This window comes from Heliangelus exortis, chromosome 17, assembly GCF_036169615.1.
Source record: "Heliangelus exortis chromosome 17, bHelExo1.hap1, whole genome shotgun sequence".
NCBI lineage: Eukaryota > Metazoa > Chordata > Aves > Apodiformes > Trochilidae > Heliangelus > Heliangelus exortis.
The window spans coordinates 3,813,374-3,840,324 of record NC_092438.1 but is presented as its reverse complement, the minus strand read 5'-3'; the positions used below and the strand labels follow the sequence as shown (position 1 = coordinate 3,840,324).

Here is a 26,951-nt window from a genome sequence, read left to right as displayed (position 1 = left end):
ATTTGTGGGATTACATACCTGTAATTTACGAAGTTGTTTGATGGCTTCTTCTCGAGCTTTATTGGCAGAATCAGCTTGGCTTTCAAGGTCTTTGACATCAATCTCCAGCTTCTTTTTGGCTGCAGCTGCCAAGGCACGTTGCTTCCGCTCATCTTCCAGTTCTGTTTCATATTCATGGAGCTGATCATTAAATAAAACAAGTTTAGGGAAGTCCTTCAGCACTCTTAAACACTCTGTGTAAGTCTGAATAATGTATATAGCCTGCTCTATCTCTGTTAATTGAGATTTCCCTGGCTGTTAAAGTAGATTTCCATTTTGTCCAAAAATTCAAGATTCTTGGGAGAAGCCAGCAGTTTGGCTTCTGTGTTCACAGAAATATGTGTATTACAGGATGATGACAACACAGTTTCTCCTTGCTGTCACAACTCTAGTATACAAATAGGTTGCCTCTTGTCTGTTACTTTCCAATGCTTTTGTTATCCATTCAGTGTACCTTGAGAAGGCAGATAGATTAGAAGGTTTTCTCACTTGCACTGAGAATAAAAGGAAGGTTTTTCTGACTTTGTCACAAATAAGAGTTGTTATATTTTATAATACATTGGCTGCAGTTGGCAATTGTGCACCTGCCACTGAAACAGGAAAAAACCCTGTTATGCAGTTTTGTACATCAACCTACTTTTATTTTAGTTTGCCAAGCACAAGGCAATATAATGTTTTCTTCTCATTGTAGTAAGATGCTTTTAATAATGGCATGAGGCTGAATATTTCCAGCTGGCTTGCTTAGATATTTACAAAGGTAATAAATAGGGAATGGTACCTGTTTAAGGAGTTGTCTTCTCTTCTCCTCATTTTGTTCATCTCTGGCTTGTAAATCTCTTTCAAATTGGCCTTTCAGGGCCTGCATATTAACCTCCAACCTGAGTTTGGCATCTTCAGCAGCCTGTAGCTCATCCTCTAGCTCTTCTAGTTGTGTTTTCATCTCTTCCACTTGCTGTTCAAGAGTCCGCTTAGATTTCTCCAATTCGTGGACCTTTCAAGCAATGAGAATTTAATAGACTTGGTATAAGAAATTAAAATTTATTCTAGTTAAATACAGTTTACCTGCAGTATAGGCCACATATCAGCTGTGGACAATGAATGAAAAATTTGCAATCAAAATGGTTTAAATTAGCATTTTTTTCTACATGAGCAAATCTGTCTTAAAAGAAGAAACTTTTCTTTATCCCAAGATATAATTTTTCATCTAATTAAGTTGTCATAATTTAATTTCGTACTAGAAGTAACATTATTATATTACTAATAAAAGAAGTGATGGGCAATGCACCATGGAAATATGCTGCAGCTACACATGTAAATGCTAGGCTGGCATCAAAATCAAATATAATTATTAAAATCAGAATTGCAGAGATTATAAATTCAAAGCTGCTTAATAAACTAGTTAATTATTTAGAATCTCTTTAGTGTTTTTTTTCAGTCAAAAAAACCTCTTCAGTTTTTGTTAGTAAGAATCTTCTTCATGCTTGAAGTCATGTTAAAGATGGCTTGGAGTTACTTCACCAAGTCTCTTGGAAGTTTGGGCCCAAATGGAATAACCTTTGAATTATCTATGAAGTAGCTGATCTTGCTGAATGGCTTTGTGTGCTAAAGAGAATTTCCCACACTGAAAACAATGATCTGTTTGTCAGCTGCTTTTTTGTTATTGCTGTGGAAATTTTTTAAAGCCCAAACTTACATTCTTGCCAACATCATCTTTGGAGCTAACAAGATCTTCCATTTCAGCTTTCAACATTTTATTTGTTCTCTCCAGTTCTTCCTTGGCTTCCAAAGCCTCTTCAAGTGCTCGAGCCAATGACAAAGCCTTTGTTTCTTTTTCTCTAGCTTCAGCTTCTGCTCTGTCCCTTTCATCTGCATATTTTGAAGAGATGTTTTTTTCTTCAGCTAGCATCTGTAAAAAAAGTAGTGTTAATACAGGAGGTCATTAGTAATAGGTTTTTTTTGTTGCAACTTGTTAATGACAGAGAAAAATCTTTGCTTTTTGATTAAAGTATATACATACAAAATTAACTAGTGTATGTGTAATTAAATATTATTTTATTTTGTTGCCCCTGCTTTATCTTTCACTAAGCCTGTGGAGTCTCTGAGTTGCAGAGAAGTTAGGTGGTAACATAGCAAGAGAGAATGTTAAATTCATACCTGATCAAACTTTTTCTGTTTCTTCTCCAGGTTGGAGACCAGCTGACGCTGGTTGTCTAAGTCCACCACCAGGTCATCCAGCTCCTGCTGGAGTCTGTTCTTGGTTTTTTCCAGTTTGTCATAAGAAGCAGCTTTTTCTTCAAACTGTTGCGTGAGACTCTCTATTTCCTTCTGAAGTTTCTTTTTGCCTTCTTCCATGGTTTCTACTGTGCTGGAATACTCCTGTAGCTTTTTCTTGGAGTCAGAGAGCTGAAATTTGAATTCAGAAGATAAATATTTACAGCGGTGACAACAAAATGTGACAAAAAAGAGAGCCAGGAGACAACTAAGACCCAGAAATATTATCTAATTTGACCCTTTTGAAGCTAGTGACCAGTTATCCATCACCCAGCCTTTACAAAATGAGGCAGACCACACACCTAGTATCCACATAAAGGCTTAGTGTCCAGCCTGTCTTGGGAGGTACCTTGTGTTTGTACCTGTCCTAGAGAACATGACCTAAAAAAAGGGACACTGGCTCCATTGTGAAACTTCCCTGATGCCATCTGGGCTAACAGTACTGGTTCCATGAAAAGTCCATGTGCTATGCCAGGGTAGTTCTACAGATCTGAAACCTCTGGAATTACCGACAAAACTCTTCAGCAATGGAGCTACTGATTTAGCCATGATTTCTATACCTGTATTGTCAGTGTTGAAATATGTCTCTCCAGATTTTGTTTTGCTTCTATTTCTTCATCCAACTGCTCTTGCAAGCTGTTCTTATCATCCTCTAACTGACGAAGCTTGGTGGACACGTTCAGCTTCTGTCGTGTTTCTTCCTGAAGCAGCTCCTACAGTTGACAATAGTCATTAGTTTAGGTCTCTTTATAGTGCATTTTACAAATATGGTATGGTAGCTGTTACTGGGTGACTTTACCTGTGTATCTTGTAGCTGAGATCCTAAGGTTGCAACATCTTTGGTCAATTTGATTGCCTTGCTTTCTGCTTCATTGAGCAAACCAGTAACATTTTCAACCTCAGCCTAGAAGACACCACAGTGAATAAACTCGGTTATTTTTAAAAACTTAAAAATCTTCCTACAAACTTTAATTTTGTTCTGCATTAAAATCTTAACTTCGAACAGGATCTGAATCTGCTCCTATGCTTCTTGGTCACCTCAAGCTTAAGATTCTAGCTTAACTGGAATTCACAACTTTGCCATAATTTTTCTGGACAGTATGTGGGATTTAAGTACTGTGGAACAAAATTGTGCACACAAACTGAAGTGTCTGCATGTGTCCTCTCCGTGATCTGTGTATAAAGACCCTTCACATCTAATGCTGGTTTTGTCTAGTTTACCTTGGTATTTTACCTTGGTAGTTACCTTGGCTATATATCCCAACCATATTCACAAGGCAATATTAGTTTACTCTTTTCAATGAATTGCAATGGGGATTTTTGTATTTTCCTTCCTCTTTCCCAGTTTGACAGAACTTGGTGCATTTTGGTTATTTCCTTGTTTATTCACTAACTTAAAATAATAAACAAAAGCTTACTGCTGCTATGAATGAAGCTGTAACAGTAAGTTGGATTAGTATTGCTGGACAATGAGCATCTATCAAAGAACCATTTAAAATTGTCTTTAGTCATGTCTTACTAGACACTCATAGATAAGTGAGCTTTCTCATTTTGTTGTCACTTTTTCTGAGCACCTTACATGTTTTATAGCTGACTAATACATTCCCAGAAGCCATATTCCCACCAATGTTCCTCACTACCCAAAAAAAGAATGAATGGAGAGAAACTGAAGCATGCTGGACAGTCACTGAACCAGTGGTGGCGTTACAGACTGCAGTATGCAGAGGGGTGGTGAGAAAAAAAGCTGTCACAAAGTGGTTGTAACTATTTAATTGTGTGATAACTGACCTAGGAGTGCAAGGCAGAAACCCTCCAGATGACCAGAAGATTCAGTTTCAGCTGAACTCAACAGGGCCAAGATTCCTCCAGATATGCCCTCACAGTATAGTTTATAATCTGATCTTCTCAAGCCCAAGGTGGCACAGCAAAAGCTCCAACTCCTTACCTGCAGCTTATGAACTTTTTCATTGAGTTCTGTCCGAACACGTTCTCCATCAGTGTATTTGGACTGTAGCTCCTGCAGCTGTACTTCCAGCTTCTTCTTCTTGTGCTCCACCTCTTGTTTTGCCTGATTCAGGCTCCTGACTTCATTAGCCAGATCAGCATTTTCTTTCTCCATTGTCTGTTTGGTCTTATCCAAGTTTACTTTAGCCTACAAGGATGAAGAGAAAGAAGATGATCTAAAAATGGAATCCATGTTATCTAGTGGTTAATTTTCAGTAAGATAGATTTCAGTTTACCCTTTTAAATTGTTCCAGCTGCTCTGTTAGCTCTTCCACAGCTTGAGTGTGCTTTTGCCTCATCTCCTGGACCTGGGCTTCATGAGTTCGAGTTTCGTCCTCCAGGGCTTTCTTCAGCACTGTGACCTCCTGTTCACGCTTTGCTCTGCAGGGTAATGCACAGAAATGCAGCAGATAAGTCTTTTAGTCACTGAGAAAATACCACTACTGCACAGTAACTAAACACTACTGCACTGAGCTTGGTGACATTTACTTTTGGTCTGTGTGCTGTGCGTTCATACCTGAGCTCTTGCTGGGTTGCTGTGGTATCCAAAGTATCTTCAAGCTCTGTCTTCAGAGCCTCCAGCTCTTCACCTAGGTCTCTCTTCTGTTTTTCTGCTTTGTTTCTTGCAGCTCTCTCAGACTCCAAATCTTCCTGTAGGTCAGAGATGTGAGATTCCAGTTCACGGATCTTCTTGAGGGCATTGTTCTTCTGACTAGTTTCATCTTCAAGCCTGAAAAGAGAGTATTTAATTTCTTATGTTAAAAAAATAATTGCCCTTTGAGAAAGTCAGAATTCAGAGATTAAAGGTTTACATGGAAAGTACACAAGGAAGAGGGGGTACTGGCTCAAAAGGGATCTGGGAGCTGTACTTCATCAGGACACAATGCCTGGAGGTGCTGATCACTCAATTCAGGAAGTTTTGGTTAAGTGTCATCCCTCTTAAATTTACACAGAAAATCCACTGAGTTGCTCAAATAAGTCAAGGTCAAGCTAAAATAATTCTTCCTTTTGCCTATGGAGTATGTCATTAAACTTCATGCTTTACTTGGCATCATTGCCAATGCCATTGGGAAGAAGAGCTTTCATTGCTAGGTGGAGGTAAGATCACATCTGTGAGCAAACAGCAGTGTAATTAATTTTCGCAAAAGGAAATTTGGAAGATGGGGACAGCACTCAGATATAAAGTGAGATATGAGAATCATGGCTGCAGCATCTTTGTGTCTGGAAAAGGGAGAAAAATATGTTCCAGCCTCAGTTTTCAACCTGTATGTGTAGACAGGAGTGAATACCTGGCTAGAGCAGCCTGCAGCTCCTCCTCCTTCTTGGCTAATTGTGCCTTCAGCTCAGCAATTTGTGCCTGGAGCTCTGCAATTTGCTCGTGTAGGTCGCCTGACTCCCCTTCCAACTTCCTCTTGGCTTTCTCCAGTTCTTGCCTGCTCTTCTCTTCTTTCTTCAGTCGCACTAAAAAGTAAGGCTCTTGGTCATGGGATGGCATTCATGCAAGGAGTCCTTAATCTCATCTTGAATTTAGGCAAAAAATTGTTCTGGCCCCTAGGGAGGCTGTATATATTTAACTGCATTTCTGAAGCAATGTGCAATACCTTATTGTCATCACTCATCTCAAGGCACCCCAAACAATAATTTATTTATCTTTTCTAGAAGCAGCATTGATTTTTTTCCCCCTTTTTTTCTCTTCTCTACTTGTTTGTAAGAAAAAGTAGATGTCTATGGTTTATGCACCCTGTAGTTTTAATGATTTTCAGGTATAAAATAACTTCAATATAAGACATTTGGAAAACACCCCACAAATTTGTTATTATTTCTTTCCCTATTCTCTTTGGGGTTTTTTTTGATGTGTGCCAAGGCAAAAGCCCCTGATATAAAACACTTTATTCATGTTACCTTCTAGTTCTGAAATCATAGATTCATGTTTGTTTTTAAGCTTTGTAAGATTTTTGGCTTTTTCTTCTTCTTCTGCAAGGTTTGTTGTTAAATCACTTATTCTTTCTTCAAGGAGTTTTCTTTCCTAAAAAAAAATAAAATATTTGTGTTGACAAAGTGTCTGTCATTGGAGATTGTGAATCAACTCTTTGCCAACTATAAGTGTCCAAGATAGTGTTTTAATGCTGTATTTCTTGAGATGTAGCGATACATTTCAATTTATCAATTACAGAGGAGCTGAGGAATAGTGTCTGTGAATTCCATATTCTTTAATTTTGCTGTTATAATCCTGTATTCACTCTAGGGGCTCTAATGGCTGGCCCACTTCAGAGGAACATCCCCTTTCAGAAAGTACTGGAATAAATGCTTTCTTCTAATTTTAATCATGAAGTTAGGATGAAATTTGCTGAAAAACAAGTTAATGATTTCCTCTGCTTGGCTCTGAGAAGATGTCTTCTACTTATTGTGCTTGACAGCTGTGGGTATTTTGCTTTACGATATTACCACAACAGACATAAACCCCAGTAGTTTTTACACAGTTGTATAAATGAGCATGGAAAAATTATAAGAAACTTGTTTGATAGAGGTTGTGATTTTCTGATGAATTTGTACACCCATGACACAATGTAGTCAGGAGCACTCCTGTTGTTTTAGTGGAAGAGAAGGATTTTTTCTCATGTAAGAAGATGAACCCACAGCACTTACCTTGGTTAGCTTGTTATTCTGATCTTCCATGATGAGGATATCATCTTCCATTTTCTTTATCTTGCTATCTGCTGTTACTTTCTCAAGTTGCAGTTTCTGCCTTGCAGCTTCTTCTTCTTCCAGCTGTTCTTCAAGGTCCTTTGAGGGGAAAAAAGAAACCCACAAACATGAATTATGGAAATAAAATACTGCTTAGATTATAGGAAATCCTTAGTGTTTGTCCCTGTATGTGGGGTATGTTGTTGACTGTTGGTTTTTTTAAGAGTTAGACATACAACCTGTTATGTTTTGGGTTTTAGAAGGGAAAGATTTGGTAGAATAATTTTTTGGAGAAAACACTATTTAAAACTGAGATGGGGAAGAAGGGAACTCTGGGAGAAGGGAACCATCCATGGATTGTTCTTACTTCAGTGGCACAGGCATTTGTTCTATGGAGGGCTGTGTAACAAGCATTTTCATAGGATCTGAGGTTTGCCAGTGTCCATATTTTCTCTGTGAGATACAAGCTCTTGTCTGTATTTGTAACTCACATCTCCTTACCAGCATTTGTTGTTGCATCTTTTTCTTTTCTGCTTGCAACTGCTGGCTGCGCTCCTCCTCCTCTTCAATCCTGGCTTCCATCTCGTGCAGAATCTCTTCCAGCTCCTGTTTCTTGGCAGCTAAACGCACTCGCATCTCTTCAGCTTCAGCATACAGTTCAGTTTCTGCCTGAAGCTGTTCCTGAAGGAGGTTCTTCTCTTCACAAAGCTGCACAAATAAAATGTATAGGAAGTTAAGACTGAATTGCCCCATGGTGCCTTTCTACTAGACAGAAAGGCAGGGAGCTCTACTAAAGGTCTCTGTGTGAACATTAGGCCTCTGCTGAAGCAACTTTGTCTGGGCTGAGGTTTTGTTCTGGACCACTGCTGTAAATACAATTGCAAGTACAAAGAAAAAAAGACAGTGTTTTGGGTTTTTTTTGTTTGGTTTTTTTTTTTTGTGATAGCTTCTAGAAACGGTGAAAGAACAGCTAGTGTTTCCCAGGGGCTCAGAGCTGTAAATCACCTGTGTGTGTTTCAGTTCCAGCTCCTTCAATTCACTCTCTGCTTTTTGTTGTCTTTCCTTAGTTTTTTGTAGCTCTTCATCCTTGGCCTGCATTTCTTCCTCTTGACGGGTGACTTGCAACAGGGGTTTCACCTGAAAAAAACATTTTTTTTAAGAATGTTTTCTGTCAGTATTTATGTTACTGAGCATGGTACTTAAAGGTGCCAGGCTAACTGGCACTAAGGTAGCACTGTCTGTTCTTGCTCAGGTGCTGGATAAATACTGTCCAGCCAAGCTCAATCTAAGTACTTTTAAACAAGCAAGCCTCAGAAGTGTTGCTCTTCACCATCCCTTTGTTAATTCTTGGAGCCTTGTGTGCACCTCTGCCTCCAATAATGCCACTTTTTGAGTAGCTCCAAACCTGTTTTTGTCCACTGATAATGTACAGAAGCTACATCTTCATATCTTCTGCATAGAAAGGCAATGTGCACATGCAAATGTCTGTCACTGCCTGTTTCTGGTTGCAGAGAAGGTTGCTACAAAAGCAAGTAGGAACAGTTTTCTGGATCCAAACAGAAGAGGCCATTCTTAGAAAAAAAATCAAAACAAAACCCAGGCCTCTTCTATAGGAAAATAGACTTTGCTTGAGTGCCTAGCAGGAAGATGTTCATTGTCCCAGTTAGGGAAGTTCTGACTTAATGAGTACCCCACAGATACATAACTCTGCATGTTTATGAAACTCAGGTTTACTCTGTTTTATTATTCCCCCCTGCAAAATTACCTCATTTTTGGCAATTAAAACAAGTTAATAAACATGCACAATCTTTTTTTGAATCTCTGCTTAACTAGTTTGTCTTGTTCTCAAGCTATAACTAACTTTAATTTAATGGCATTATATAACTAGCCAGAGTATCTGTGAAGCCAAGGAGGCTCTTGCCATGCACTGCAATGGACTTTGGAACAAGGAATGCCTGACATGATGCACCTCAGCATCTTGTGCATTCCATTTCTTTTGGAAACCTGAGGAGAGATTTTACCAATAGCAGTCACTCACTTTAGTGAACAGTCTCCACCATTGCCAGTTCCTCAGCTTCAGGTAAGCAGCACAATTTCTTTGGATAACCTTCATTGCAGTCAGCTGTTGCTGTCTCTTGGCAAAGGCTCTGCAGTTAAAAAGCAAATTGGTTCATTCTGAGACTGTGAGGTGTCTGCTAGAGACACATTAAGCAAAGAACTCTCTGGCATGAGAGTCTCCTGATTAGCCACATGGTTTGAGAATCTGGAACAAATTCTTGTTACTTCAAGAGTGCCTGTGCTTTTCTGAGTGAAGATGGTAAGTGTTTAGTTTTCTGGTATTTTATTTACTCTTCTAATTTTAGACCACTTCAAAGGTAGGCAGGAACCAGAAAGTATAGATCTGGTTTGGGACGTGAGCATCTTTTGAGAGTATGTGGGCACTTAGAATCTGCAATGATCATCATTCTCAAACCCTATTGTATTTAAATTTCTTTGCTCAGCAATTTGAAAGCCTTGGTAATGTTCAGGAAAATGGCATTATTTTTAATAGTTTTGTGATGTATATTAACTATGATCATGCTACATGCTCAGTGCTTCATGCCCAAGCAGTGTAAGAAATTGTTTTACAGATCATAGCAATGCTGCTACTTGTAACAGTGCATAAAACTCCAGTCATAACCTAGGATGCTCCTTCTCCTGCTTGTACAAACACATCTTTAAATGATTGGTCATTGCCTCAGAGAGCTTACTGTACAGAGGGTGTGAGTAGCCTCAACATGTAATTGCTTTCCCATAATTACACTAACAAGCCTCTTCTGGGCAGCAAGCGAGTCCTTCATTGGACACAAGTTGAGTTCTAATACACTACAAATAATAGTAACAAAATGTCTTGGTATCTTCAGTTTGTTATACAGAGGACAAAGGGCTACACAAGACATTTTTTGGTTAGTATATGTTCTTACTTTCTTGCCAGGTAGCCTCTGCACTGTGCCTGGAAGGTGATGATAACATCTGTGATCTTCAGATCTCTCTCTTCTTCCAGGTGAGCCAGAACACCTGTTCTGAAGAAGATTTTACTCTGTCCAATTCTGTACAAGTTGGGATCAAGTTCTAATGCTTTTATCTGGAGGAAAACAGGGATATTGGTTAACTCCAGTGCTGAGGTTTAAGGTATGAAAAATTACTTCTAACTTCTGTGAACTCCTAACAGCTTTTATATAAGTAGTATAGACCTGATTATCAATAGGATCAAAAATGCTTTCCTCACCATCAATATGCAAGCTTGCTTCCCATCCATAAATCCTTTAGGAATAGCATTTGCAGCAAGAATTTCATATCTGCCAAAAGATGGTGATGTTAGGGAGGTTGAAACATCAGATTATTTTGTACCAACAAACATGTGTCACACCACTCTTAAGCCCAGAGTAAGGACTGAGTGAGGGGTTCCTACCGCTGACGGAACTCCTGGAACACAATCCTGTTGGGAAATCCCTGCCGGCAGATTCGAATTCCTTCCAGGACACCATTGCAGCGTAACTGCTCCAGCACTAAATGGGCATCAAGTTTGCCAGCCTGATAGGAGAACAGAAAATACTTTTAGCACAACAGAAATTTACAAAAAAAAATGTTATCATCTGCATATCTATGTTTGAAGACAACATTTAACTCTGATGTGCTTGTACACTGAGCAGCTCAACATTAATGATGTGCCAGGAGTCAGAAAACTGAGCATTTGAAATTTACCCTTTTTTCATGATTTGGAATTATACAGCGGACAAAGTTGGGATTAGTATTCCTTAAGGTGGTCATCAGTTTGGTCAGCTGCTCCTTGTAAAGTTGTCCAACAGTACGGAACATTCCTTTCTTGGTTTTTGAAGCACTAGGGAGTGAGCTTTCTGTCATCTTGGCCATCTGGTCCAGCCCAACTATACGGTCCACTGAAATATAAAAGAAAGTATGTATGGAACTGCATATGTCTGTCCTTTGCTCACACTGCACCTGCTGCTGGCATTGTTTATCTGCAGCTTCCCAGAGACAACCAATGCACTTTTGATGCGGTAGAAGCATAGTAACAAAAGTACTGGAAGAGCCCTCTGGGTAAATAGTCTACTTCTGTCAAATGTGTAAATGAGGTTATTTGGTATCTCGTGACAGAATGGAGTGACTGAATATATAGAATATATTTTAATTTTTTTGCTCTAAAAGGGGACAGTCTGTCTGCAATATATTCAATTGGTAGGCTGGTGTCAGAACCAGGAACAACATCTTGACTCCCCCTGTTGCCCAGTGGTTCTCAAACTCTAATTAATAATCTCCCTCTGTTATTTTGATAATTCAAAGCCACCTTGCTGGTGTTTGCACACACATTTACGTCTGTGTATTAAATGTTTATGCTGTACTATATGTTACAGAGCCACATAAACCTTTTAAAAACAAAGTTTATAGGCATACAGACATTGTTCTGATTGAGCATAGCTGAGATTCTACATCCCTGGAGAGAACTGTGCACAACTTCCAGGAAAGATGTGTGTAAAGTAAGTGATACATAAAACCCAACAATAACCTGTATTAAATGAGGTGTCCAATAACACATATCCAGCAAAATTATAGCAGTATAATAGATACAGTTTATTCTGTTGCTGAATAATACTAAGTAAGGAATTTTTAAATAGTGATTGAAACTAACTAATGATGCTTTCCATAAACATGTCTTTAGAACATGTTATTCTTATTTCATAGTTCAGTCACTTCTATGCTTGTAATTTTCATGCTTTGTTCTGCCAGCAAGAGATGGCTGTCAAAATGTTGTAGAAGTTTCTCCATTTAAAGCCATATTACTGATTTAGAATTGTGATTCATACCATCCTTCCAAAGGTCTGCTACAAATTTGTCTGAAGACTGGTTCAGCAGAGAAGTCACATTGTCGTTCAGTGGATCCATGTTCTTTGTTAGCCAGGCAGTTGCATTATAGGTGACCTACAGGAAACAGTGCTTTGTCAAAAATCTGTCCTTCATAAAGAAATCTGGAGTGTCCAAGAACACTCGATCCTGTATAAGACAAAATCCTACAAATAACAATAATAATGTAAAAAGCCTTCTATTGCTGAACATTTTGCAAATCTTATTTCAGATATTATGTTATGAAAGTACCTAACATAAACATTATATAATTAAAGCCATCCCTTATTAATGTGGGTACTGGACTGTTTCATTTGGGCAGCAAAGAATCGAAGTTTCCCAAATCAAAATATCTAAATCTGTCCAGTACCTTTCCTGCATAGTGCATTATACAGAACTCTGTTTTATCCTTGAGTTGCTTGGGCTTCTGGAATTTGGGATGGTTGCCTTGTTCTGTACATAGTTTCTCCACAAAGGATGTGTCAGTAGCTTTGGGGAACCAGCACTCTTCATCCAGGAGAGCCAAGACACCTGGAGGATTGGTCTGCAATGTGAGCAATATCAGATCAGTATCATCACAGGCAGATACAAAGAGCACCACTGCTTATATCCCTTATGTTACAAACCCTCCCAGGCAGCAAAGGATCTGGAATAGCTCTAAATGGCTCTCATATAGATATGTATGTTTATATAACACATATAGTTATATACCAATATATAACTATATAATTATATATGTATTTATATAATGATATATATCTGACCCTGATGCAACGTACGTAGCACCCCAGCTAAAGAGATATAATCTTACTGGTCTTTCAATCAGTTCAATGCAGGGTTGCAGGTCAAGGCCAAAGTCAATGAAATTCCATTCAATGCCCTCTCGCTGGTATTCCTCTTGCTCCAATATGAACATTGTGTGGTTGAAAAGTTGCTGAAGTTTCTCATTAGTGTAGTTGATACACAGCTGCTCAAAGGAATTGATCTGTAAAGGGGAAAAAAAGTGAATTCTTAATGTTACAAAGAGATCTTTGTAACAAGTGGGAACTTGAATGACAAGATGAAATGTGCTATCTTCTGTTTCTTTTTACAAATAGCAATAATTCAAATACAAGGATCTATATTTTTCTAATATAAGATCTTGAAATTTTTCATTAAGTTCTTAAGTGGTAAATCCTTGTACTGGGACCTGTTTAAGAAACCATGAAAAGCACCCCCTGGCTCTAACCTGAGCCCCACAGAAGCCCAGCAGAAGCCCAGTGCCAGCCTCCAGCCCCTGGTGCCCAAGGGAGAGGAAGCAGCTGGGTGCAGGAGGTGTGAGGGTCTTGGCCAGCTGGTAAGAACCAAATGGTTTTTGTAGCTCTGAACCTAGATTTTTGTCATCTCCTCTCCAACCCCCTGCATGATACTGAGGAGTTAGTTTATGCAACTTGTGTCCCAAAGCATATACCTCAAAAATCTCAAATCCAGCAATATCAAGGATCCCCAAGAAGGAAGCACCTTGTCTTTTTGTTTTATCGAGAGCTTTGTTTACTCGAGCGAGAATCCAGCGGAAAAGACGCTCGAATTGTGCCTTGGCCAAAGCCTCGATGGCAAAGTCCGCCTGAAAAAAAAGAAGAGAAAATTGTAAGTGGAAAACAAACCTCAGTTAGCTGCTAGTTTCTGTAGAGATAACGAGACAGAAAACTGACACTTCTCTTTAGACCAGATGTAAGAAAGAAAGAAAGGAAAATAGTTTCAGGAGAGCCAAGCAGACTGCAAGTAGATACCTGCTCTTTGGTCTGAGCTTTCTGAACAACATCTCGTCCTACTTTGATCCTTGGGGTTAGAATAGACCTTGTGAAATCTGTCACATTAATCCCCATCAGGTGACACACTTTTTGTGCAGCTAGAATATAAGAATGACATTTTATTTCACATTGTATTGTCTCTTAGCAGGTTCATAAGTGTGAATACGAGCAGCTCAGCAAGTATGTGAAGTTACTCATCTTCCTTAAAAGCTTATCTATAGTGCACACAAGAGATGCTGCTTATCACAGAAGTATTATTTGTGATCCAAGCAGCCAAGTCACTCTTCACCAATTTATGGATTCCAGGTAATGATAACTGAGCTGATTTTGACTATGGTGTAGCTTTTAAAGCCTGTGAGGTATACAAGTAATACCAATTCATTAAAAAGTATTGAAAAAGAGTGTTTATTCAGCTGCTATTTTATTGATTTCTTAATGTTAACTAAAATTTTTAATTGATAAGTCATACCAGTATTGTCTGGCATAGAAGCTTGATCAGTGTTTCTTTCCTTCTTGAAGACAATATTACCCAGTTGCAGGACAGATGAAGCAACCTTCAGTATAGCTGTAAGAGAAATAGATAAGATAAATGAGGAACAGGATGGAAACATTTTGAAAGCTCTATTCTCTGCAATAAAAAAGATTCGTTCTATTGCCTATGATACTCTGTACCTCCATGAAAGGAGCCAGGTGTGCTTTAAAAGACTGTGCCAGAAACTGCAGAAGCCTGAGAACTGATTGACCAGCATCTCAGCTATGTTTGCAGTGGAGTTCAGGCCAATCTGGGAGCACCAGCACTTCCAAGATAAGTTTTGCTGGCTCCCCAGGCAGACTTCCAGGTCTCAGGATTTCATCTTGCACTCACAGTGGTCTATAGCATCTTCCCTGCTCAGTCACTTGAAGATCTAAATCTCAGTCTTTAAAAAACTATCTATGAATTGCCAGCATCTTCAAAATGTATGGGACTTCTGAAGGTCCAGTTAGGCAGGAACCTGTGGATATGTAGCTATGGAACAAACATCAAATGTATACAAATCTTCGAAGGATTTGTGTCAAAGTAATTGATTAATGTTTGATTATTAATATATATATAATTGTGATGTTGCCTAACTTCAGGTAGTAAAATATCTAAGTATGTTACAGGTGAGACCGTATGCTCCCCACTGCCATAGCTGGTCCAATGCTCAAGTGATGGGTCACACTGGTTCTGCCACCAGGTGTCACTTGGGGTATGGCAATGTGTATCCTCAGGCAGTGTACACCGATCTGCACCAGCTGCAGGCCTGCATGCTTCCAGGGACAGTGAGAGATAAAAGATGCTCAGACTGATGTCTCTGGCAGGCCCACATTTTCAAGATAGTTTAACTGACTTATGCTCTGTGGTTTTATTTTGCTTTTCTCAGAATCAGTGAATACAAATATGAGCTATTTGAGCCTGTTCAATTTCTTTCAAAATTAAATTAAAATATTTTGCAAGTTTTTTCTGCTAGTTGTTGGCAAGTTCTGAAAAAAATGGCTTTAAATGATTGTTAGTATTGTTAGAGCTGATGTGAATTCAGTAGAGCATTCTGGGTTTGCATGAGAAGTCCTCCCTTGTCATAAGCACAGATTACCTTTCAAAACACCATGTGTTACAGTACTTTTGTATGCTGACAATTGCACCAGTCCTGTGGAATTCAGAGGGGTCAGGAATGTGTATCATGTTCTTGCTACAAGAAGGCCTCAAGAATTTGTAAGATGGACAGAAAAACATTGTGACAAATTTTTTATTTTTTTTATTCCTGTTTAAATGACTGTTTAGAGCTGCCCTGTGTATCACCACTTGTTCTGTGTTGATACACAGGGCATTATCACAGAGATAATATCTCTGATGATATATACCCCTGTTTTCTAATATAGGTGGTGATTCTTTGCTGTATCTTTCACTGTGTTTCCAGGAGGTGCTGCCAGTTTAAGCTGGAGGTGGTTTGCAAAGAGTTTTCATTATTGGCTTCAGCTGGTCCCACAGGTGCAGCCACAGGACAAGGTAGACTGCTGGAGTAATTTCAGTACAACTATTCTAACAACAGCCTAAAAGCAGCAGAGCATAATTGGATCTACTTGCAAAGCAAGTACAGGCACTCTGATACTCACAGGATTTCCTGAGGTATCACCTCATTTAATACCAAGGTGACAATGATCCCAAGGAGGCTGACAGCACTTTTTATCATGGATCTATGATAGCATTTTCAGTGTCTTCACTGCCAGTCCATTCTCTGCCCTTGCTCTCCTCCCCCCAGATGATTCCTGCTCCTGATTTATGATGTCTTCAGGCACTGTACTGACACCAGTTCAGTTGCTTCTTGTTACTGGCTCTGACTGTGCTGCCTGTATTATGTGATGTTGATCCTTTGTTTATATCCTGCCTTGATCTTTTGTCTTGCTTAATCACACAGAACTGAGTTTCCCTTTTATTTTTAAGACCAAGTTGTAAAAAATCTGTGCTTGAGAAATTTCACCTTATGAGAGAATCTTCATTCTCTTTCTGTGAGACATCTGTGTCTCTAATAAATTCCTCTAATACCTCTTGAGAAAGAAGGAAATCTGTGGGCAAGAATTCACTGTGCACCTCTTAGGTAACAAGTGGTAATAGCTTTGCACAGTGGAAATAAGAGGCAGAGGTTACATGGTACATTTAGAGTCCTCCAGCTGGTGGTTCATGCAAGATGCCACTTCTCCAGAGAAACAAGGACATAAAATCTAAATAATTTTCTTATATTAAGTGTAAAATCTTACCTTATATGCATATTTTCCAAAGTGATAATTCTGGACAAAATTAACTTCTGTGCTTTTGCATCTCTACATAGTGTCACTTGTAGATATATACCTTGAATATGTTCTTGCTAACAATTCTCACCTATCTGTTCCTCCTCGGTAAAGCCCATAATTTTCATGGCTTCCAGGGTCTCCTGGAACATCTCATCATCTTGCTGAGAAGGAATAGGCACGTGGCCATTAGATAGAAAGGTGTAATTGTTGAAGCCCTCCAGCAACAGTTCATCTAAAAAGCAAAGAAGAAAAGCCTTACTTGTGTGTATCATCTTATTAGTATCATTCACGATGGGATCTGAATGAGTTCACATCTCCTGTAAATTAAAATGTCCTGTAAACTGCAGACAACCTGGCTCAAACAGGTGAGAATTATATTCTATAGCTTAAGAGCTGCTTATTTATAGAAAGGATTGACACACAATTAAAGAAGGTAAGATAAATTACATAAGCCATTGCTCAGACTGTTAATGAGATCTAAGAATTGTTAGCAAGTAACTTACTTCTCATATGCTCAGGAGCTCCAGCAATCAAATAGTAAAAGATGTGAAATGTTCGCTCATCTTTAGCCTGACGAATACAACGGGATTTTTCAAGCAAATCTGTTTGTCAAGTGTGTTAAAAAAACAAAACAACATATTTCAGTCCTTGCTTAAGTGTGCCATAAGCCTCAGAAGCATCATAACATTATTGAAATATTTGCCACAAGTTTCTCTAATATGAACATGTGTCTAATTTTATGGCAGGAGTTCTGGAATTGGTATAATGCTCACCGCAATGATTAAATCAATTTTCTACCTCTTATTGTATGGTAAATGCTGGTAATCGTAGTGATAAGCACTGTAATAGACAAGGATGCTTTGAGTATCAGATATATAAAAACAGAATTCACTTCCCTCCATCTATGTTTATAGCAGCCTCAGCAGTATTTGCCTTTCTTAGACATGCAATGGAGCTTGTTTGTCTTGCTTCCTTCTGCTCCCCCCAGCTGCTTGCAGGGCACTGCAAAGGATACAAGTCTCTATGTTGGCTCCCACGATGTAGCCTGTCACATCGAAGTTGATGCGGATGAATTTGCCCTGTGAATGAAAAGAAGATTGGGCTGTTCTTTCAGGTTATGCCAGGTTTTCCAACATTAGTATTTAGCTTTTTTAATAAGACATTTATATTATCCTCTTAAGAATAACATGCTTGATTCCTTCCTGCTGGGACAACACATGGAGAAGCCTGAAAGGAAGAGAACTTCTATGATATTCCCTCTGCAGAGCTTTGCCCCCACGTTTCATTCAGGCACTTAGAGGCCAGGCTTTGGAAGCTGGGGATATGACAACATCTATTTTTCTACTTTGATTTCTGCAAATTCAATGAGGGAATAGCAGTGGAGTGTCTGTATAGAAAACAAGTTTCTGCCAGTACTTCCAAAAAGAAGTGTCATCAAATAGTGACAGTCCTCAAATAATTAAAATTTGAATCTGTATGATTTCTGGGGTTTTTTCCTGCTGTAGATTTTAATTTAATTTATTAGCTGCTCTTGTTAAGCAATAATCACATCCTATGTGATATATGCTCAGGAGTGGTGCAAAGAAAAGTGCATATTTTTATTTCCAACTCTTCTGAAGATGGATGTGTCCTGGAGCAGGAACTGGCTCTGGAAGGCCATACATAGACTAAACGGTGAGAGGACAATGATTTGGTCAAGACTGAGCTTGATCTTTAACCTTAATATAAGGCCAAATTCCTATTTCAGTGAGGAATTCTAAACTGTTTTTAGGGTATTAATTTCAAGTTGCTCTTTAGAGAGAAGCACTGATGAGAGCCACTGTCTGTATACAGTATTTTAAAAGATGCTATATGTCTCCCACCATAGTGACCCAACTGGATTTCTCCTACTTACAAATCTGGAGGAGTTGTCATTCTTCACAGTTTTGGCATTTCCAAAAGCTTCAAGAATAGGGTTTGCTTGTAGAAGCTGTTTTTCTAGCTCACCCTAAAATTCATTCAGATGCAGTTAACTTTGAACTTCATCATTACGTAATGAAAACCAACAAATGTACACAGGAGAAAAATGTGAAAGGTAGTTTAAACCTCTAACATTTTTTTTTTTTCTGAATCCTATGCTTCATGTGGATTCATTTTCATTCTCTGTTAATCTTCGTGTTTCTATATTTGTGCAGCTGACTGCTGTCCTGTACACAGGACCCTTTTCCAGCCCTGGTATCTGTGACAGATCAAGATCTATTAATCTCCTCAGCATCATAACTGGCCTTTCTTAAAAAAAGGGTCATTAAATGTAGGGCTTTTATCAGTTTAATGTACTATTTAGATGGAATATTCTTAAAGGAACCTTAGCATGTCTTTTTCAAGTTAATTTTGCTGAAATCCTTTGCTAGCAAATGACAATGTAATTAGAATAACTTGCCAATAATAATTTCATTGTAATGCAGCTAAAAGCTACAAAGCAGATTTCATCAGGTCAATTAATAATGATCCATGCAAGGCTATTTAGGTTAAATATGGAAATGCATTGATTTACCTCAAACTAGGATAATGAATTCTCATGCAAACACACAAACTTTGTATTATATTGTTAATTGTGATGGGTAATTGCTAATGAAACAAATCATGCAGTGGATGAAGCATGCATTTAATACTTCTAAACTTTGTAAATGAATCAATGAAGTTGAAAAAAATCACCCTGAAAAGGAAGAAGTCCTTCATAGAAAATATGATATAATTTAAATGGTTTCAATTAGAAAATAAGGCAATATTTAGGTTGAATCTAGGAGAAATAATTTGGAAAATACTTCCCAATTAGCATGCTAAACCTTTTTATAAATGCCATTCCTGAATATCCTGTAACTTACATGGCAATGATGAGAGCTGCCTTAGAAATATCAGTAAGAAGCAACAGACTGTTAACAAATGACTGAATGTATGTGCAAGGTCATGAGATGGGAAAATGTGCACCATTCATAGAACATAGATCTTTTGGAAGGAAGATTTCCAAAAAAGCTAATACAGATATAGAATAAGTAATGAATCCCTGAAGTTTCTCTGTACTGAGCAGCTCTACATTTACACTCTGTAAATTTAAAGCCTCTGTTTTAAGGTGTTTCTGCAATCAGATGGTGACATCTAAAACAAAGCCTTGTCTACTAAGCTGAGACAGATGCCACCTGTTTCCAGTGAGATCTGAACTGTGCCACAGCCTTGGGATATAAAATTGTGGCTCCAAATGAACAGCATTGTATGCAGCTGCAAGTCCAGTGAACTGCACAGAGTAGCCTATGCCAGCAAGAAGTTAAGTTTTTTGCAGAGTTTCTCGAATGAAGTATGAAATTAGCTAAGGGACAACCTGTTGCCTTTTATCATAGCCCAAGTCTGAGAGGCAGCATTCATAAAAAGGAAAAAAAGACCCCTTAAAAAAAAAAAAATCCTATTTGCATGGCACAGAATCTAAAAGACTATGCCAGCAAATCTTCCTGTCTTCCCAAGGCACTGTTATGCTGATGTGGCACAGCTCAATATAGGAGGAGGGCCTGTAGGAAACTGCTGTAAGACACCTGCAGACACACACCCACTGCCATGGGAGTTGCTGTTGTGCATCCTAGCAGCAAGCTCAGAACATGCTGACTTGTGCAGATGGGAACAGTTCTTAATGGTTACATGAAAACATAAAATTGGAAGCACCCTCAAATGGAATGCATGCAGCCAACCAAATCAATCCAACACCGTGAGGTTTAGGAATTATTTCACAACAGTCCTAAAAAGTTCAACTTGAAGCACTGGAAGCATTTGGGTATTTTCATTCAGAAATCACACTGTGCAATGTCAGGCTGAGTGGTTCTTTCAGGATGGTGGGAAATGTCATTCAAACACTGGCAATTTGAACACAGACATGTAGAAGAGAGCAATACTTGAAAGATGACCCTGCCTTTGTCAGACCTCATTCTTTACCATGGAGCCTGACACAGTTAGGGTTGATTTGTGAGAGCATTTGGTGCTATTGTTGCTTTTTATCATATCATACAACATATTTCAACAAAATATCTCATGAATTTTCCAGGTGCAACAATAGCATGCAGATCTACACTCAGTGCCTTAAACACACATCAAACAGTCTAAGTTACTCACGTAAGAAAAAGATGGACCTTGCTGTATTGAATAATGTGGTATAAAACAAGTGTCAGTATCATATCCATTACAGAGACATTTTTATAGTTTTTCCTGTATTAAAATAAGCAATACACATTTCCCATGCAAATAAACCAGGAATATAGAGACAATCAATCTACTGCAGACATACCAAGAGTACAGATACTGTTAGCCTATATAGAGCACTTTAACTGAGGAAAAAAAACAACCCTGAAGCAAACAGATGGGATTTGGATCCAGTCCCAGGCCAGTCTCCCAGGACCAGACAAGGACAGATATTTTTATGGTAAATCCCCAGTTCTTCTCTGGTGCAACTGAGGCATTTGATATTCATTATTTTTTAATGACTGAAATTGCAGTGCCAGTAGTCCCAGTAACTAAATTATTATTTATCAGCATGTTGTAAAACAATTTAGGTTTTCTCTCAGGTCCCAGAGAGCCCTGTGTTTTCCTTCAGGTCTGTCTCAGGGCCAGATTTGTCCTGAGGCTCATGTAATTACCCAGAGGAACAGGGTAACTGCAGTGCTTGCCCATTAGGAATGGCCTTGAAACCACAAGTTCATTTTCCCCAGCCACTGAGTATGGACCCAGTGGAAAGAAGAAAGTTTTTTTTTTTTGCATAAACATTCAACAAAGGAAAAGAATGCCTTTAGTCTTGGACTGTTTCCATTCAATCACAGATTTCTAGAAAATACTACCCAGAGGGACATCCACTCACTCCCCTAGCCCAAAGCAGAATCATCTGTACATAAACAACAATTATTTATGGTGGAAAAGGCTGCACAGTCTGTGCTCTGGAGTTCTCTCTGCTGGCATACAGGGTAGGGAAGGTCAGGTGTAGGAGCCAGCACAGGTGTGGCCATGAGATTTCTACTTCGTTTCCCACTGCCCTACCAATTACTGCTTTTAGACCCAGTCTTATATTTGGGACACATTGAAATGTCTTTCCTGAATTAAACTTTTGTTATGCAAGTGAATCTCTACATATTTTTGCAGAATTTCGAGTAATGTACAAAAAGCTGGATGTGAAATAGGAGCTGGAGTGATCTCACTGAAAACAGCCAAGACAAGCTGAGAACCTGAGGCACCCTGATGTTCTCTGGGTACTGGGCAGGTAAAAGCTCCTACTATGGTTGAAAGCAAGAAAAATACTTAAAAATATTGTGCCTTTCCAAATTGTTCTCTCAGACAGAGTAGAAAGAAAACACAAGTTTTATACTGGGACTCTTTGCTAGTTAGTAAGAAAATTTACATGCTAGTAAAGCCAATCAAAACTTTGGAAGTTTAAATGCTGGTATATGGTTTTGTGTTGTATTTGGACAATGAGTTTAGTTAAAGGCTTTTCTGAACTTCTTAGTTGCCAGAGGCCAAGGGTTAAATAAGGACCCAAGAGCTTCATGATAGGATATAAATAGGTGCTATGAATATGGAAAGCTATGAATATTTCTTTTCCAGCAAAGTACGTTCTGATTTGATGCCTGGGGGGGGGTCAAACAATTTTTTTTTCCATAAACATAGAGCTGTGACATAATTGTGTACTCTTAATAAGTCAACTCTTTGGCAAAACGTAGACATTGACTTGTTGTTAGCCCAGTCAGCTCAGTACAGTCCTAAGAGCCTTGAAGAAGACTTGAATATGGAAGAGTTCACTTACAGTGACAGTTGTTTCCTTTTTGCCCTTATGTGATGAAGCAACAACAGCCAGGTACTGAATGACCTTTTTGGTATTTTCTGTCTTGCCAGCACCAGATTCACCTCTGAGGGGAAAGAAAGTAACACAGAAGAAGGTAGGTAACCAGTGGACTCCTTCTGCAACATGATCCTTGTTAGTGTATAAAAACAGGACTGGAAACTGCCTGGCTCAGATAGTTATTTATCCCAGAACACCATCTCTCCAAATCCACCTGATTTCAGCATGCAAAGAACACATTATCAGAGCTACATCTCTCTCCCATTAGTATTTTGACTGGATATTGGGCCATTTAAGGCAATTCTGAAACGTGATGCTTTTTTGAAGGGCAGTTCATCTTTCTTTGGCAGCAGCTGAGCATTTATGAGAAGTGGAGCTGGCAGGGAGTTTGCTTGTGTTTTAAGACCAAAAAATACGACGTTAACTATGATAAGGTACAGCAGTAAGAAAAAACATCAGCAGTAATAAAATAGCTTTATGTTCTGAAACTCTTGCATTAAAGTAGACAAACAGCTTGTATCAGTTCTGGAGAATAAGCTCATCACCTGCCTCATCTGAACTCTGTGTCCAACTCCTCCTTGAATTCAGTGGGACCAGAGCTGGGACTGCCTGAGGTGGCCCTGCTTACCAGGTAGTAAAGGACATCCCATGTGGGGAGGGTTCTGGGCATCCTGACTGTGCCAGGCAGTGTCCTTTGGGTATCAGGAAGGCTGCAGTAACTTGTCACCTCCTGGAGGACTGCCAGGATTGAGTTACTTACAACTCTTAAGCCCTCTCTTAAAGTAAAATGCTGGGTTTCAAAGTAGAGGTCCAAGGGCCAGACTTACACAGTGTTTTCTCAGAAGGACATTGCCAGCCTACTTCTTCCTTTCTGAGTGTCTTATTACATTGTCTCATATCTTCTAGAAATCTTTGGCTCCGATGATTATTTAGAATTTTTTTTATACTGTCCTGTCTCAGCAATCAAAATAGGCATTGAAATAGATGTAGATCTATCAGTTGTTTCAACTGCATCAGGCCAGTGCAGTGAGGAGGCCAACAGTCTTAAGTGTATGTTGGCCCTCTTTAAATGAAAATTGATTTAAAAATAAAAAGAACAATACATTCAAAAATCCTATGGATATTTGTCAGCTTTTTTTAAAGCTGTAACTATTTAGCTGGATCCATTGCAGTTCTGCTTCTTTTCCTAATTAGGTAATACAGGAGTTAATTTTCCTTACCAAGGGAGCAGTGATAAATGGGCATTAAAAATATGAGAAAGTGCTGTGCAGAACTTTCAAGACAGGATGACATTGATGTAAACCTTAGGAAACCAGGAACAATTCCTGTCTGAGGTACAACATGATGAGAAGTGTTTCTTCTGGCTTTTAGGGTTTTAACCAGAAATAAATGAGATGAACATGTTCCTTTTCACAAGGCCTGGGTTGGTTTGCAGTTTAGAGGTTGGATTCATCTCTGCTTGGGCTTTAGTGGTAAAACATTTTCATGTTTTCTTGATAAAAATTAAGTGTCCTGGGAGCAATTCCAAACCAAGCAGATAATTTTGAAGACATATGTGTACAGAGTTTTCAAATAAATCTACCTTACAACTTTGTTTCTTTGGGAAAAAAAAAAATAAAAGAAAAAAAGAAACAACTGAAAAAGCAACAAAACCTCCTTTCTTCAAACAAACCCCAGGCTTTGAACTATTCGATTTTATTAAAGGTTATTTGTAGTTCATCACTCCATGAATTGCATTTCCTTTCTCCCAGGGCAACAGTGCCCATCATTTGGCTTTCCCCTGAATCCCTGTGTGTATTACCATTTATGGCATCATTTTACTTGTAATTATCCTACCACACTGTAATGCTTCAGTTACTTAACATTTGGTTCTGTGCTTTCATCCTTAACTCTTTGCTTCCAGACAAGCTGAGGTTTTTCTTTTTCCTGTAGCTAGACTTTGAGGTTTTAACTTTCATTTGAAGTGGACAAAAAAGAGTTCTTCAACATGAAATGGAACTACCTCAACATGAAATGGAAAGCAGGACCTTAACAGCTACAAGTAGGAAAAAAATCTCAAAGGTCAGTAAGCAATGAAGGATTATGTTCATAGTACACTTGTTTTTTCAATACATCAGAGAATTTTTAAATGTCCATGACAATCAACAGGTCTGATAAGTATCAGTTAAACAAAAATTATAGCCCTCAAACACTGAAGGATACATCACAGATATATGACAGCATCTAGATTTAATCTCAGTGATAAAATACCAGGTCCAGCTGCACAGTTCTGATTAACCCAAATGCAGTACCTAATCTGAGGAAGCCCAATTGTTGTTTTTGTATGCCATGATATACATGTTTTTTCTTTAAAAACCCTTCAGCTTTCCCAGAGCAAAACTGTCTACTGGGCTTACAGGCCTGCTCTGCCACCCTCACATTGAGTGGCATGGTTAAATTTGTTTTTCCATCATTTCTTGCCAGGCATTGTTTTGGGAACTCAGTACAGGATTTAAAGAACATAAGATGACATATGTGGTGCTCATCTAGAACAGAGTTTTCGTATCACATGACTTACTAAATCACCTGTGACTCTGTTACCTTCACCTTAAATGAAAATTGTCCCATTCAGAATAGGTTTCTGAATCAGGACAAGGTGAGACAAGCAGGTTGGTCCCACTGTTGCAGGGTAAGTCTGTGGTAGTGTAGCTAGGACTCTTGTACATATGGGGTATAACTGGGAAAAATCAGTTTTAAAACTGTATTTATTTGCTGAAAATTTGAAAGCTTTCTATATTGATAGTATTATATAAGACTTATATTCCACTTTTGAAAACATCTAAAAAGTAACAGCAGAATTTATTTTCATCATTTGTTTCAGTAAGCAATGAACCACAAAAATTGACCGTTCAAACATCACTTAATCTGGCTCTGCTGGCATTGCAGGAAGCCTCTTTACACAGGGCAGTCAATGAGGTGCTCTAAATTACATTAGGGCTTGGCAGTCTTCATCCTGCTGTTTAAGATACAGAAAGATTATGAAAAGCTTTGTCCTAGACCAGCTGTACCCCCTTAGAGATCTGGCTCAGAAGCCAGCCCCCTGATCCTACTAATTTACCTATAAAAAAATGCCTATAAGAGACCAAGCTGGTTCAGCACCAAGCTGCTCCCCAGGTCTAAATCTTCGTGGAATATCTGTGTGGGAGAAGGACCAGGCAATAATGCTTGTCAGCTCCAGCCTTTTAGATTTGTTGAGCTGGGAAAGAAAAGAGTTTAGCTTTCTTGTGGAGGGGTCTTTTGACTTTACAGTTCAGAGGATGCTCTGGATGACTCTGCTGCTTGAGATGTGGCAGGGAATGATGTGAGAGAACATTCAGTGATGCTGCCCATGAGAAAGAGCTAGCAGCAGAAAGGATGGTGTGAACAGAGGAGAGGAGACCAAAGGCAGTATGCCTGTAGTTATTAGGAAAATGTATGGAAAAAAAAGAAATCTAGGAAAGACAAATTCTAAGCACTGTAACACACAAGCATTAAAGACAGATGAAGCATTTTAAACATACCACAGCATCTGGATTCCAGGTGAGCTCTACTAACAATGGAATAATTTTGCAGAAGTAATACAAAGCATACAGCACAAAGTATTTAAAAATAAAGTGCACAATTTCAGCTTGCATTTTGTCACTGGTATTTTGGCTATCCTGCTGAATTTCCATAAAGTAAATAGCAAAAACTGGGAGACAAGCAATAAAAGGTCTACACTGCAGCATCATTGAACATGGGTGTGCATTTGGCAGCATCTACAACTACTTGTATATGAATCCTTACATTTTTTACAATGTAGCTACCAGGCCTAGCAAAGTTTGAGCCTATAGGTATTTAAAGAAAAGATTCCATATGATCAATTCCATGAAGTCTTCAGTTATTTTTGTATATTTCATGAAAAAAAAAAATCTTGGAATTTTTAGCAATTCTGTACAATAATGCAGATTTCTTTCACATTACAGCTGAAAGCCAAGTTAGTTTTCTTCTTTCTGTACAGCCAGATAAGGCCAACAATGATGGTAAACCAGTAATGGCTAAAATTGTGCACATTGTTTTGCATTAACTAATCTTAGGTTGAGAGACATGTGAGAACTGTTTTAAGCCATGGGTCATGATTCCCATCTAACATACAGCACTCATTCTGAATGTCTCAACAAATCACTTAATGTGGCTATTTTCATAATATGGAAGATATTTAATTCTCTCTGTTATTGGTGTGAAACACCTTATGTTTCCTGCTTATCTGGCCAGTATTTTCATTTTTAAAAAAATACATATCGTAGCTGTGGATCATTTAAGGATTTTCATGAAGAGGCACAGACTTGCAAAAGAAAGCCCCTATCTTAAAAAATAGAATATTGCAAAGTTAAAAGATGATCTGAAGATTTACTAATGGAAAAATAAACTTAAGTACAGAAATAGAGGGAGGAAATACACATCATAAATTTGTCTTCATTACAATGACATATTTTTCCCTGGGAAAAAGGTGATGGACAGTTTTAGACATCATGTGATCAATTTTAGATTTCTTTTGGGTATTAATGCATTTTTTTATAGATTCTTGAGTGATACACTTGCACATAATGAAA

The 26,951-nt window shown here is 38.5% G+C and overlaps 1 protein-coding gene across 3 annotated transcripts in view; it reads right to left on the bottom strand.

Moving 5' to 3' along the window:
* The window catches only part of MYH11 (myosin heavy chain 11), a 55,280-nt gene that overhangs the window by 8,908 nt on the left and 19,421 nt on the right, over positions 1 to 26,951 (bottom strand). For 2 of the 3 annotated variants that reach the window (XM_071761320.1, XM_071761322.1), the window contains exons 5-35: positions 22,306 to 22,408; positions 20,631 to 20,651; positions 18,391 to 18,483; positions 17,512 to 17,575; positions 17,000 to 17,098; positions 16,585 to 16,728; positions 14,158 to 14,253; positions 13,668 to 13,786; positions 13,349 to 13,501; positions 12,710 to 12,883; positions 12,269 to 12,442; positions 11,862 to 11,976; positions 10,744 to 10,937; positions 10,451 to 10,572; positions 10,268 to 10,337; positions 9,963 to 10,123; positions 9,038 to 9,146; positions 8,005 to 8,136; positions 7,501 to 7,707; positions 6,961 to 7,098; positions 6,217 to 6,340; positions 5,604 to 5,775; positions 4,832 to 5,044; positions 4,551 to 4,695; positions 4,256 to 4,462; positions 3,110 to 3,214; positions 2,871 to 3,023; positions 2,194 to 2,442; positions 1,733 to 1,945; positions 818 to 1,030; positions 19 to 180 (exon numbers count right to left, since the gene is read on the bottom strand). In XM_071761320.1, the coding sequence (XP_071617421.1) occupies positions 19 to 180; positions 818 to 1,030; positions 1,733 to 1,945; positions 2,194 to 2,442; positions 2,871 to 3,023; positions 3,110 to 3,214; positions 4,256 to 4,462; positions 4,551 to 4,695; positions 4,832 to 5,044; positions 5,604 to 5,775; positions 6,217 to 6,340; positions 6,961 to 7,098; positions 7,501 to 7,707; positions 8,005 to 8,136; positions 9,038 to 9,146; positions 9,963 to 10,123; positions 10,268 to 10,337; positions 10,451 to 10,572; positions 10,744 to 10,937; positions 11,862 to 11,976; positions 12,269 to 12,442; positions 12,710 to 12,883; positions 13,349 to 13,501; positions 13,668 to 13,786; positions 14,158 to 14,253; positions 16,585 to 16,728; positions 17,000 to 17,098; positions 17,512 to 17,575; positions 18,391 to 18,483; positions 20,631 to 20,651; positions 22,306 to 22,408 (4,444 nt within the window). The remainder of the gene's footprint in view (positions 1 to 18; positions 181 to 817; positions 1,031 to 1,732; positions 1,946 to 2,193; positions 2,443 to 2,870; positions 3,024 to 3,109; positions 3,215 to 4,255; positions 4,463 to 4,550; positions 4,696 to 4,831; positions 5,045 to 5,603; positions 5,776 to 6,216; positions 6,341 to 6,960; positions 7,099 to 7,500; positions 7,708 to 8,004; positions 8,137 to 9,037; positions 9,147 to 9,962; positions 10,124 to 10,267; positions 10,338 to 10,450; positions 10,573 to 10,743; positions 10,938 to 11,861; positions 11,977 to 12,268; positions 12,443 to 12,709; positions 12,884 to 13,348; positions 13,502 to 13,667; positions 13,787 to 14,157; positions 14,254 to 16,584; positions 16,729 to 16,999; positions 17,099 to 17,511; positions 17,576 to 18,390; positions 18,484 to 20,630; positions 20,652 to 22,305; positions 22,409 to 26,951) is intronic. The other variant, XM_071761321.1, reaches the window with a different exon arrangement.